The 14,278-nt window shown below is 34.9% G+C and overlaps 1 protein-coding gene across 17 annotated transcripts in view; it reads right to left on the bottom strand.

The window, feature by feature from the left end:
• The window catches only part of LOC143250935 (NACHT and WD repeat domain-containing protein 2-like), a 97,672-nt gene that overhangs the window by 4,763 nt on the left and 78,631 nt on the right, over positions 1-14,278 (bottom strand). For all 17 annotated transcript variants that reach the window (XM_076502158.1, XM_076502161.1, XM_076502147.1 and 14 more), the window contains 6 exons: positions 13,498-13,666; positions 12,991-13,190; positions 4,013-4,322; positions 2,941-3,318; positions 1,918-2,258; positions 591-794 (listed from right to left, as the gene is read on the bottom strand). In XM_076502158.1, the coding sequence (XP_076358273.1) occupies positions 591-794; positions 1,918-2,258; positions 2,941-3,318; positions 4,013-4,322; positions 12,991-13,190; positions 13,498-13,666 (1,602 nt within the window). The remainder of the gene's footprint in view (positions 1-590; positions 795-1,917; positions 2,259-2,940; positions 3,319-4,012; positions 4,323-12,990; positions 13,191-13,497; positions 13,667-14,278) is intronic.

Here is a 14,278-nt window from a genome sequence, read left to right as displayed (position 1 = left end):
TTTTTCACAATATCTCATAATGCAATACATAAAAGAAAGACCACAACACATAATTTTAAGACAAAAAGATATAGATTTTCACACAAAAAAACAGGATGAATACTTGTTTGACATCAGAGTTCTTCCAATTTCTTCAGTTTGTTTGTATTTTCGTTAATAAGCATAACAATAAAAAATGTTTATTGTGGTAAATGAAATAATAATTTGATCTAAGTAAGAGTTCTTTTCTTCCTGATTTGTTAAAAAATCATTATGTTATAGAAAAAAATGGGCATTGCTTTTAAAGTTTGAACAGCTAAATTATGAAAAATCTGTTATTAAAAGTAAAACAACTGTGTGAAGTTTAAGTTCACAGGCCTGTAATACCAAAGTTGTAAAATGAAATCTGGTATTTGCACTTTTTTATTAATATCTTTGAACACTCTTTCAAAATAGATAATTCTACACAAACTAATACAAATAATCTCCTTCATTTTTCTCTTCCTTTTTTGTAAATGGAGGGAAAATGTTGCAAATGGTATCTTCATAAAGCATATTGCAAAAGCTTTTCAAAATTAGTTAACACATTACTTTTTAATGTTGTTACTCACCTTGATCTCCTGATACTCATCAGTTTCATCCCGAACACTAAGTATCAGTTTTACATATTTAGGTATTTCAACTGGAAGCCACTTGAGGTCTCTATTGCTAAATGAAGCAACCTGATCTATGCCATCTATAAAGATGATTAAAGGATGGTGGGATGTCACTCTGTCCATAATTACTTCTAGAACCTGGTTTGGTTCCCAGCCACTCTAATTTATAAGAATAAAAACAGACTGTAAATGTTACTCATCATATAGTTCAGTTTTATGAAGTTATAATTCATTAATGTTCATAAATTTCAATTAATTTCAACTTTCAATAAAAGGTGTTTCCCACTTAATTTTGTTTAGCCTTATTACCTCTCAAAAAGCCAACACAGATTTCAAAGTGATCTATTCCTCATGTAGAAAGTAAGCAAGTAAGATGACAAATAAAAATCCAATAGTAATTCAGAAGTTGCCAAATTTAACACTTACTAACAGAAGTGATTTTATATCTGTGTGGCAGTTACTGAAGAAGCTCTGAAGGTGAAAGATGAGTAAATTAAAAAAAACATTATATTGGAATTCAGAGGTCTTTACCATTAAAGCATCTTACAATAAGAATCCTTTTTCATTTCAAGAAAGTGCTTAGCTGAATTTATCCTTCAAGTTTGAAAAGTGAACAAAACAACTATTAATTAATAAAGTGGTGTCACCTGTTGGTAGATAATGACTAAGTATTGATAAATAAATCTCATTTATTCGATACAGTTTTTTCAGCATAATATATAGTGTACAGTAATGAGGTAAAACATAATAAATAAAATCAGCATAAAGAATTTAAATATCAAGGTCTTACAGCTCTTACTTCATCAATCAGTAGTTTGACAAAGAAAATTTATTATTCAAATTCTCTTTTACATAACCATAACTTTAAACCTAAACTAAAATTTTTAAGTAATTTAATTTTTCTCTAAATCACTGATGTGGATTTCAATAATCGACATAGATTTTTTTTAAATTTATATATCACTCCTTAGTAGTGACTTTTACTGTTCTTCAGTCTTACTTGACTCAAAAATGTAATTTTATTTTTTCTCCTTTTTTATGACCATTATTTTAATTCAAAGACAATTCTATTTCATTATTCCTTCTGTATTCTCTTTAAAACATCTACTGCAGAATTCTTGATTTTTGAAAAACTGTTTATATTTTCTAACTGTACACTGTGCTCCAGGCTATATGATTTAATTTTTTTAAAACTAGTTACACATTAACTCCTCACCCTGAAAAAGCAGGTGAAAGAACAGGCAGTCAAGAAATATGATGGAAGTTGGTTAGTTTTCCTCACCTTAGATGCTAAAGATGGATGCTCTCCAAAGAGAGCACAGCCCTGTTCACAAACACTTCGTAAAACTTGTTCCAATGTCTTAGATTCTGAGGTTGTACCAATGAAGCGAACAATAACAGGAGCAGTGGGTACCCAATCAGAGCACAGTTGTGAAGCCTGGGCCATTAGTGCAGTTTTGCCACAGCCTGCAGGACCATAGATAATAAAAGGATGGGTTGAATCTGAGATAATGTATTCTCGGATCTTTACCAAAAGTTCTTGACGACCAACAAAAGAGGAAAGGAGGGCCTTACATGTTGCTGCTTGCTGTACAAGTTCAATATAAAGTGGATTTTCTATACCTGAAGTGAAATGTTAAGTAATTTAAAATTTATTCTTAAACACTAAAGTAGATTTCAAAAATCAACACTGGAAAATGTTTTAATTTGTATGTCATTCCACGTTAATGACTTATAACATGCAGAAAACTTAATTAATTTGTTTGTAGAATTGAAATTTTAACAACTGTACAAATTTTTTAGTCTTTAGTATACACACTTTTCCTACCTCTCAGAAGAGGTATGTGTGCTACTCCTCTCCATAATCTATTAATTGTATAGGTATTATTAATAGATCTAACCAATCTACTTTTAATTACTATAAGCATTATTTTGTTACTTTTATTAGACACAAAAGAATTAAATTCTAAAAAATTAATTCATTATTCTAGAAGCATTAAACGTAACTGTAATTTAATGGAGTTTGTACTTTTATGTAATTGCTTGTTTCATTTCAAATTATTACTACAATATCATTACTAAAGGTTGTATGTTTCATATTATTTTTATATTTTTTTTAAAATAAAATCTTCACAGGAAGTAATAAAAATAAACATATATTATTGTGAAGCAAGTAAGTATGCCCTTCCTTTTTTCAGTCATCATCTATACTCTTGCTCCAGATGGAAAAACATTGTATCATTTAGTGCTAAATCACTATGCCAAATCTAAAAACAATCATAATGCAGTTATAAAACAAATTTACCTTTATAAGGCTGATGAGCTTCTTCCATAATATCTTCTTCATATATCCCATTGATCATCTTACAAAGCTCGCTTTTTATAGTTGTGCACAACTCATTCAGGTATTCTGCATGTTCTGGTACGATTTTGGGATTAATGCTACCATCATGCCACTTAACATGAAACACCAGCTTCTGTGACTCGGGAAAATATTCATCTAAATTTCTTTGCAGAGCTTTCAACTTTAAAGCAGTGCTTTCCACAAGGCTAACATTTAGCTGAACACTCTCCTCAATATTTTCATCCTTAGGATTGTGAGTATACTTTCGTTGAAGCCATAGACTACATTTAACCATTAAAGGATCATCAAAAATTGCCGTTTTTAACTCTTCTTCTAGGACTGAAAGTGAAGAAGATATACTGTTTTTGACATTTAGAATTCAGGAGTTGTTCACAAAGAAAAATATTTTATCCAAGAACAAAAAACATAAATAAGAAACAATATCTTATTGTTTATATGGAACTCTTGGCATATGTATATTTTTCTTCCATTGGTGGGTTCTTTTAAATTGTCCAGTGTAAATAAACTAAATTTCTACTGTGATATGGACTATATTTTGAATAATTTACAGTGGAAGTTAAAATGAAGCTAAAACAGAAATACCTTGACCAAAGTTAAAATAGTAAATGAAGTCATGCAATTTGTAAATGATTGATCAAGTGACTGAAATCAAAACACTCATTAGTTGGTTATATCCATGGTTCAATGATTCATTCTGTCAGCTTACTTAACTTATTAACTGGCTCACCTTATTTACATGTAAGAACTCTTGATATTTTGCAAAGTCAGGAGGTTTCTTGACGTAAATTTAGAAAATTCTAAGCACACTGCCATAAACTTACTTGCATCATCATACATCCTCCAAGTAATAAATAAATTACAACATTAAAAATATAGTTTATAATAGTATTAAAATTGTCTTATTTTTTTATGAAATGCTACACTAGTAAAATGAAATACTTGAATTAAGAACTGAGTTTTAACACTCCAATAATCTTGTGTTAAGAAATAACATAAATAACCAATATCAAACCTGTTGATAAGTATTTGTCTTTCTCTTCTAAGTTTGAATTTAAGGTTTCTAGCATCTCATTTGCCTCTTTTCTCCACACTTCAATGGCCTCTAGTCTGACATCCTGTAATTCTTCAAGTATGCCAGGCAAGTGTTCACTGACTGGCCGAAGGAAGTAACATGGTGGATTTGCATTTTCATCAAGGAAATACCATTTTTCAAATAGTTCTTGCTTTTCAGGAGATACTAAGTTGCTTTTAAATGATTCAAAAACTGTGGCCAAAATTTCTTTTGGTAACAAAGGATCATCTAGCACGTCATTTAAAAAGACCTATAAAAACAGACAAACTTAATCGCCTATGATAGAAAGTAGATTCTTAAAACAAACAAAGGTAATGAGTTAAATGAAATATGAGCAAAATTAAACATTTATATGCTCACATGAAGAAATAGAAGAGGAGTATGTTCTTTAGAGTAGAAAAATTGAGAACTCAAGGTAAACTTTAATATAGAAAAAAGCAGTTTAATCAAATCTGTAATTATAAATATCATATTTTGTTTTTTAACATAACTGCATAACTTGAGACTTGTTGTTAACCTACTTTCAATAAATTCTACCTACAGTTAGTGTTCATAAAAACTTAATTGTTTACATTGTTGTTTCCTGCTATAAATTAAATGTATATCATAAATTGTAAATTCTCATAACCCTTATTACAAAAAAATAACGAAACATTAGATAAAAGTAGAGACAATTCAGTTAAAAGAACGAAGAGAATAAATGTTCTTTAATCTCAGGATGATGATAAATTATAATAGCCTGTATTATATACTGAATATTCTTGTTATTCCATTTTAATTTTTCAAAGTTGGTGTGTGCTGTTCTCTCCTATATCACAAGTAGTGGTAAAATTAAAGGAGTTTTTGAAACAGGAATGAATAAAAAATAATACTGAGCCATTAAATTACTGAAATGGATTTTCAAAAAAGAAAAAAGTTCAACACCACTGAACCAAATATAGTAGAATTGATACTTTAGGGTAAATTAGTATTATCAGTATACATTTATTTCTGATATTAAAAAAGTATTAAAATACTTTTATCTATTTACTAAAATATAAACTGATGAATAAAATAATGGTGTTTGCATTTATCAGCAAAAGAACATTTGTTTTTATGCTGTACATTTTTTTTATAATACTCCATGGAACAAAAATATTATTTTACATTGTAAGAAATGCTCCCATGAGTTTATTTTATGAACATAGTTGTAAATATGTCAATATTTCTATTTTAACAATTATATTCAATACTAAAACATTCTTTACCATTAAAACGTATCTACTTAAGAATGATCGGACCAGTGACAGAAATTTCATACCTATTCTAAAACAATCTTACTGTAAAAGCTATAACTTGTCATAAATTAATTATCTTTTTCATTTATTATTGAACTGAATATACTGTTATGGGCTATATTTTTATAACATGTTTTTGTTCACTAGAGGAAGTTTCTTTTTATTACAGTATGTAATAATTATAGAAAACTAATAAAAGATTTGGTCTCTGTAGAATCTTTAAACTTCCTGAAGTGCAAAAAAAACAACACACTACAATTAAAAAATATCAGCCTGAGTGATTTAATCAGTTAGACTGTAAGAGTTATTGCATTTGTTTTTCAGTGGTCCAGTTAGTAAGCTAATCAACACAGTCACCATGTTTGTTATCAATAAATTAGTTAGGAATTATTGAAAGCAAGTGACTTAAACTTTATTTGTAAGTCATACATACATTAACTTTAACATTTTGTTATCCTTAAGTGAACTGGACTCTGCATTTGTTTTAAATGAAATATTCCAAAAAAAATTCTACCCAATAATAGAACATATTCTAACAGTACTATCCAATTGGATAGTCTAACTTTCTGGTCAGCATGTCAGGTATAAGTTACTGGTTAGCTTTTGTACATTACAGTAATCATTAAAGATTGAAGCTAGCCACTGTTATCTAAAGGGTGTTCAGAAAGTCACTGTGCAGTTTTGTAATCATATGCCTATTCAGTCTATTTCAAGCCAGCAACTGACAGCAGTGTTTAGAAACAAAATAAGAAGGATCCAAGCCTGTATTGATGCCAACAGGGGTCACTTTCAACATTGTTTATAATTTTCATTCATATTTACCTCCTGTATTCTATACTGAAACATGTCTGTTGGTAAATATATAAGTGCACATTGACTTTCCAAACACCCTGTACAATGTTCTAAGAACTACTTGCTTGAATGCTGTTAATAAAAGTTACTAAAAGTTATGTCCAACATGAAAAGTATGCTTAAGTATGCTAGCACCAGTAATCATATTTATTAATTCAAATTTATGAATTTACATATATAATGTTTCAAATAAGGATTTTTAATGTATTGGATACTTGAAACATCTGAGTCCCAGACAACGATATGAAATTATTTTTGCTGATCTCTTTTATAAATCCCTCGATGTGGATTCCTGTACATGGTGAGGGGACCTCCCATAGAAGGTTCTGTTCTTTCAGTTTACCTTCTCTGGGATCTAAACATCCACCCATGTGTTTGCTCTGAAGGGGAGGAGAGAATCCTGGTGGTTGAGGAGTAAAACTCTAACACACCACTTTGGCCTTGAATTCCAGAAGACAGGTGGCCTTTGGGTGGCCCTCCTAGGGTTAATTGGCTGATCCACTTGGGCTGGGGTCAACCAAGTACCAGTGTTGGATGTTCTCAACAGGTGTTGTGGACATTGTATCTGATGCTGGTGTTTGGGTATATATAGTGCTCATGAAACACTGGCATTGCTGCAGTGTCCTTGTTTGGCACTGTAGTGCATCTCCTCTTAGAGCTCTATGGTGGGTGGGGTCAATGGGAACCAAAATATTCTTTCTTTATTATGGATCCACAAATAAAAACATAAATAAAATAGTGAAAACACAGTCCATAGATAAATGACCACATCTTGAAGACTCTTGAGCAGCAATCTTCAACATCTGTAACACCTGTACTTCATTTTCTAATATTACATTCTCTTTCAAACAAACCTTTAGAGCAAATCTCTTCCTTTATATTCAGAAGGGACGAGAGGGACTTGCTGGTTCTCCTAAGTCAGTCAAAAAGTTTTACTCTAGTGACATATTGGTGGAAACATTCACTCCTAAACACAGTGAACTTCTCTTGCATTCGAAAGAGATTGGGGATATACCCATTGAGGTTACTTCCCATGTTACTTTGTCACATGTCACAGGGAGTTACTGTTGAGAGGGATTTAAAGAACATCCCAAGTCAGAGATCTTAACTAGTTTCTCCACCCAAGGAGTTTCTTCAGTAAGGCATATCTCCACTCTCAAAGATGGAATTATGATGCCAACCAATGTCCTCATTTTGACATTTACATAACCACGTCCACCTGCCACCATCAAGGCAGGTTATCTTAATTGCAAGAAACAGCCATATATTCCAAACCCTCTAAATATCAGAGGTTCGGTCACTCAAAGACATTATGTCATGGTTCCTTGACGTGCACTCATTGAGGTGGTAAGAGCCATGATGCCTTTGAGTGTGAAACAGACCCTCAATGCATTAATTGTAATGGCTTTCACCCATCCTACTTTTTTTCTTGCCCTAAGTGGTTGGAAGAAAAAGAGGTGCAGAGTTTGAAAACGATTCAAACCATTACTTACCCTGATGCTCAAAAGCTACTGTCCAGCACTTCACTTCGGGTGTCTGCTGCTGCATTTCGTTCCACTACTACAGTGGGAGTGCAGATGGATCTCTCCATGCCTCCAAAAGAATCATTCTCAAACTATGTGAAAATTCTTTTGGCCTCCATGGTTAAGAAAGTTGGTGATTCAACGTCAAACCCATCTCTGTCCCTAACATTCATTCCAGCAAACCCCAAAATTCACTTCCTTTGGTTCTGGGTCTGGGAATTTCCTTGGGTACATCTTCTTCTCCCACCCCAAGATGCAAAACGATCATCTGTTCATGTCCTCAGTCGCTGGAATCTTCTTCCAATGACAGAAACCAGCCAAATCGACCCAGGGCAGGATCCATGGAGGTCGATAGACCTCCCTCAAATAAAGAAAAAGGACATGGTTGAAAACAGAATGGCTCTCCACCCAATTTGCCTACACATAAATAAAATGGCTACTTTGATACAGTGGAACTCTCAAGGTTTAGGTTCTAACCTGGGTGACATCAAAGCACTGATTGCTTCTTACCATCTTGTACGTATTTTTTTGAAGGAACATTTCTGAAACCTGCTGATACAGTCACCTTTTGACAGTTTTCTTTCTACAAAAATGGCATGTTGTGTAATAGATGAGTGTATGGAGTGGTGGTATTGTTGGTTGATCAGCATGTGCCCAGCATGTTTTTGCCACTCGACACACCCCTGGAGGCTGTGGCCATCTGTGTTTCCTTGGGTCATACCATCACTGTTAGTTCTCTCTGCTTGTCTCCTGGAGAGACCTATGATCAATCAGATCTTGATGCTCTCATTGAATAGTTGTCATCTCCCTTTTTAATCCTGGGGGACTTTAGTGGACATAATCTCCTTTGAAGAGGTGCTGATATTGATGGAAGGGATGGCTCTGTAGAACATATGCTCTCACTTTACAACCTTTCTCTTTTCAATACTGGTTCTTATACTTATTTTCATGCAACTAATCAGTCTTTTACTGGTATTGATCTTTCAGTTTGCCCCCCTTCATTATTCTCCCCCTCTTCATGGAAGATTGACAGTAACCTATGAAGCAGTGATCATTTCCCTATCATTTTAAGAGAGACTGGCTGTGGTCCATGTCACCTAACCAATGTGCCCCGGTGGAAGCTAGATCAAGCCAATTGTCCCTCTTTCACTGCTCTAACAGAGCTTGATCCTGCTAGTGTCTGCTAGCCATCAATAGATGACTGCGTGGCAGCAGTGACTGAATGTATTTCTAAAACCTCGATACGTTTTCCACGATATCCTCGTCCATGATAGAATCGTGCCTGCTACATGATATGGAAAGCTCAAAAACGGGCAAGGGACACCTTTCATTGGTATTCCACACTTTCAAACTGCATTGCTTTCCAGCAGGCCCATACACATGCTCGACAGGTAAAACGTCAAAGACAGAAGGAATCTTGGATTAAGTTCACATCTGACATATCTTTTACCACCAGTTCCAAGGTCACATGGGACAGGGTTCGAAGGGTCAGTGGGCACTACAATTCTGTCCCCCTCTCGATCTTACTCTCTGATGGCCAAGAAGTAGCTGATGCCCAGAGCATCACAGATACTCTCAGTGAAAGCTCTTGCCAGGTATCTAACATACTGCTCCGTCCTACATTTTCTTAGCCATCAAGACTCGGGCAGAGCAATCACCTCTTTCTATTGAAACTGATTGACTCTATGATTATAATAGTCCCTTTACACTGGTGGAACTCAAACTGGCCCTTAATCAGTTTGGCAGCACATTGGTCAGACCTGATGATATACAATATGAGATGCTGCGCCATCTGTCTCCTGCTTCTCTTGCTATTCTTCTGATTGTTTTTAACCGTATCTGAAAGGTGAATGTTTATTTCTGATGCCTGGCACCAGGCTATTGTTCTACCTTTCTCTAAGCCTTGAAAGGATCTGAAGATTCCTTCAAGCTACAGTCCAATTGCTTTGACAAGCTATCTCTATAAGATCTTAGAGAGAATGGTTAATGTTCGTCTTGTTTGGTTCCTTGAATCAAACAACCTCCTCTCGCCCACCCAGTGTGGGTTCCGACGACAGCGCTCCACTATGGACCACCTGATTCGACTTGAAACGTCAATAAGAGAAGCCTTTCTCAAATGACAATATCTTGTATCAATATTCTTTGACATTGAGAAGGCTTATGATACTTTCGACACTTTCCCGTTCTTTTCTTCAGGAACTTGGAGTCCCTCAGGGTTGTGTTTGGAGCGTCACACTTTTCATGATAAAGATTAATGCCATTACTGAACAACTCCCTCTTACTGTTGCAAACGGGCCCTAGGACGACGACTGTCACATCTCATGTCAGTCATCAAACATGAGGTATTTTGAGCAGCAGCTATAGACTGCCCTCAATCTTTTACTGAAGTGGACCACAACAAACAGCTGTAACTTCTCATCTGTAAAACCATTTGCATGTACTTTTTGCTGCCAATGGGGTATTCACTCAGATCCTGAACTCCATGTTGGTGAAGTTGTGCTTCCCATGGTCCCTGAGGCAAAGTTCTTGTGGTTTGTTTTTGACCGTAAGCTGACCTTTATACCACACATCAAACAGCTATGAGTCAAATGTACAAAAGCTCTGAATAATTTCTGTGTCCTCTCTTCCACCACTTGGGGAGCAGATCGATGTTCTATGCTAAAGATATATCGTGTTCTTATTTGATCGAAACTAGACTGTGGGTCTCTGGTCTATAGCTCTCCGAGGACTTTGGGCTTGAAGACACTAGAACCCATTCATCATTAAGAACTTCGGCTCTGCACTGGGGCTTTCTGCTCTTCTGAAGTCTATAGCTTGTACACAGAGTCTCATGAACCTCCTCTATACCTCCACCATTTGCAACTGTCTTTATTATATGCTTCAAAACTTCGATCCTTACCACAGCATTCCACCTGGGGATGTGTTTTCCTTCCTCAGTGGTCCATGTTTTTTCAGAACAGACAGTCTGTTATTATTCCTTTTTATCTTCGTATCCAGGTGCAGTTAGATGAATTAGGTTTGTCCTTGAATAACATTGCTGTATCCACTGGTCAGCCCATCCCACCATGGCTTATTACAGTCTCCAAATGTGACCTTTCTTTAAGTCATTTGAGAAAAGCAGATACTCCCAATTGGAAGTACTGTCTTTTATTTACTGAAAATCTTCCGAACCATCTTTCCATTTCTATTTATACAGATGGTTCGAAATCAGGTGATTCTGTGGGCTCTGCTATGGTTTGTTGTGGTTTGGTGGTTGTAGAAAGAATCCTTTATACAGCTTCTGTGTTAACTGCTGAACTGTATGTCATTTCTCTTGCCCTTCATCACATAGAAGGTAAGCAGTACTGAAATTGCACTATTTATACTGACTCGCTTAGTTCTCTACTGGCCCTTGAATCGCTTCATGTTTGTTCTCACCCTGTTCTAGCCGATATTCAAAACCGACTGGACCATTTCTCTTTAACATCTACTTCTATCTAGTTCTTCTGGATACCAGGCCATATTGGTATTCGTGGGAACGAGTTCGCCAACGCCGCAGTTAAGACTGTCTGCTCTAGCACTATCACTGCTGTACCCGTTCCATACATGGATTATGGTCCTGTGTTCGAGGCTCGGCTCCGTGCCAGTTGGCAGTCGACTTTCCAGATAAAACCGTCTGTCGGACTTTGGCCGTCTTGTTTCCTGAGCATAGGAAAGAGGAAGTTTTCCTTACTAGAAAACTCATTCTCTTCTTTTATCTGGGACTGATGCACCAATGTGTTTCCTGTGTGACACATTTAAATGTCTTGCCGTCGTTAAGACTCTCAATTGGTTTGGTTTGTTTTGAAAGTCGCGCAAAGCTACACGAGAGCTATCTGCGTTAGCTGTCCCTAATTTAGCAGTGTAAGACTAGAGGGAAAGCAGGTAGTCATCACCACCCACCGCCAACTCTTGTGCTACTCTTTTACTAATGAATAGTGGGACTGACCCTCACATTATAACGCCCCCCACAGCTAAAATGGCGAGCATGTTTTGTGTGACAGGAATTCGAACCCGCAACCCTCGGATTACGAGTCGAGTGTCTTATCCACCTGGCCATGCCGGGCCTACGACTCTCAACGACGGCACTATTTTAGACATGTTTTGCCCCAAGGTTTATCCTCAATGTTTGACAGTGTCACCATCGCAATGGCACCGTCCACCTTACAAATATTTTTAATTTTTTAAAGCCATTTTCCTTTTTAATGCTATTTAAGTTTTTAATTTATAAATTAGACTTTGTTTTATTGTTCTTTTTTAAAATGATTTCTTTATACAAATTAAATTACAACTAGTTCGATATGAAATTAGAAAATGACCATAACATCAAACAAGTTGAAACCAGGACTGGAAAGGCCAGTTTCAGGTGTCTAACGTTGATGTTTGAACTACCCGTTAATCGTCCTGGCGAGTTATAATAATTAAAAGTATGCTACAGAAAAATATTTTAAAACTTGTATTACTTTACTTTCTCACTTATTGCTGTAAACTAGATTTAAAATTTGGATTTAACACTATTTAAGTTTTAAATTCAAAAATTAAACAATGTTTTGTTTTACCTTGATTCCTTTTTACTAATTATAATAATATTATTTTTACCGAATATTTGGCGCAGATAGCCTTGTTGCTTTCTCGATAAAATGCCAAACCAACCAACTTTTATAAATGTACTGTGAAACTATAATATGAAATAATAGATGCTATAAATAACTTGGCAATCAGTAACATTTTAAGGTGCTTTCATCAAAATGCTGCTTAAAGGACCCAGCATGTAGATTAATTTTTAGAAATAGTTATCTAATGAATATTAATTGATTTTCAGTCATACATAAGTTAAACATCCTATGCAATATCATCTGTAAATGTGTTTTACTATTTTAATTATAACTGAATTACTAGGATTAGTTTGTTTGTTTTGAATTTCGCACAAAGCTACTGAGGGTTATCTGTGCTAGCCGTCCCTAATGTAGCAGTGTAAGACTAAAGGGAAGGCAGCTAGCCATCACCACCCACCGCCAACTCTTGGGCTACTCTTTTACAAACGAATAGTGGGATTTACCATCACATTGTAACTCCCCCACGGCTGAAAGGGCGAGCATTGCCTTGTCACATACAAGAATTTTCTAAGCATTATCCCCGAATTATGTTCTGCCAACGATAGACAGATATCTGTAAAGGTTTATCAGGAAGAAGGCCTAAAAATAAGTTGATCTTAATTGTAGCAAATGACTGTTTATGTAAACTTTACCACTGAAATTAAGTGTCCTCTTCCTTTCATATCCTTGATAGTATCAAGGCATACTTCCTTGAAACTCTGGTCATCTAAACAATCACCAGCAAGGCCCCAGTGTAAGTCTATAACATTGAATTCATATCCATTTTCGGCACATTGTAATCTCAAATCAGGATAGACATATTCCATGAAGAAAGACCTTTCTACTTGAGTATCTGTAAATCAAAGATGGTAAATAACATATAAAAATTGACTAAACACCAAAACCTGGAATTATGTTACTCTTATGATCTAAAATAGCATTTTTTCTATATTGTGAAACATTGCAAAAACAGTAATCTAACTATTATGTTTTGAGATGTAATTTATTCATTTGTTTTTTTTCCTTTCTCTCATATACTTCAAATAAAAACAAGGAGGATAAAAAAACAGTTCAAAGACAGCAACTGTTAAATAAAATATGACAAACTAATTTAAGAAACAAAGCAATAATAATGTGAACACAAATACTTAGAACCTCACCCCAATAAACAGCACTGATGCAAAGAGAGATCTGTTTAACAGGACATGGTGGCAGAGGTTCCTCAAAACGTCCATGTAACAATAATTGTACTGCTTCTGGAAATCTTTGAAAATCTGACAAAACATTGGCATCCTCCCAAGTAGAAGGTTTGTCAACTGTTATTGGAACCTAATCATATTTAAAACAATATTTATATTTATTCAGTAGTATAACAGAAGCTTAAAAATCTGCTATTCTGCAAACAGGTGTTTTTGCACTTGCTAGAATCCTAGAATCCACATAATCTGTCTGCCATACAAACAAGACAGATATAATTTAGCACATCATGCATTATTATTATTTAGAAGAGAACACAACCTAAACAATGCTGGTATCATCTTAAAATGACATGTTGGAGACACTGACCATTACTCTGAACATCTCTGTAACAACTGAGTATTAAAAGTAACATGTGTTGGCCAAAACTTGATCTCAAGAGCCTCAAGTCACCTCTAACTATTCCCTTCCAACAAACAGATTACTGTTTAATTTTCACACAACTTATTCCTCAAACCTGATACTCAGAGTGTCCCTCCCCTTCCCAGTCAACCAAAGGATCTAACCAATAACACAAACACATATACACACTGTGCCACAGCAAGTGGTGTTTCCAAACAGATAATTTGTATGAACAACACTATGCAGGTTACCAATAAAACCAAACTTGTATCATAGAGGTTCAATTTACCCTCTCTTTAACTCAGCTGTATGACCAATAATCAAATACTACTGTAAGAGATT

The sequence above is a fragment of the Tachypleus tridentatus genome, chromosome 5, assembly GCF_004210375.1.
Source record: "Tachypleus tridentatus isolate NWPU-2018 chromosome 5, ASM421037v1, whole genome shotgun sequence".
NCBI lineage: Eukaryota > Metazoa > Arthropoda > Merostomata > Xiphosura > Limulidae > Tachypleus > Tachypleus tridentatus.
The sequence above is the reverse complement of the archived record's forward strand: the minus strand, read 5'-3'. Positions and strand labels throughout refer to the sequence as shown.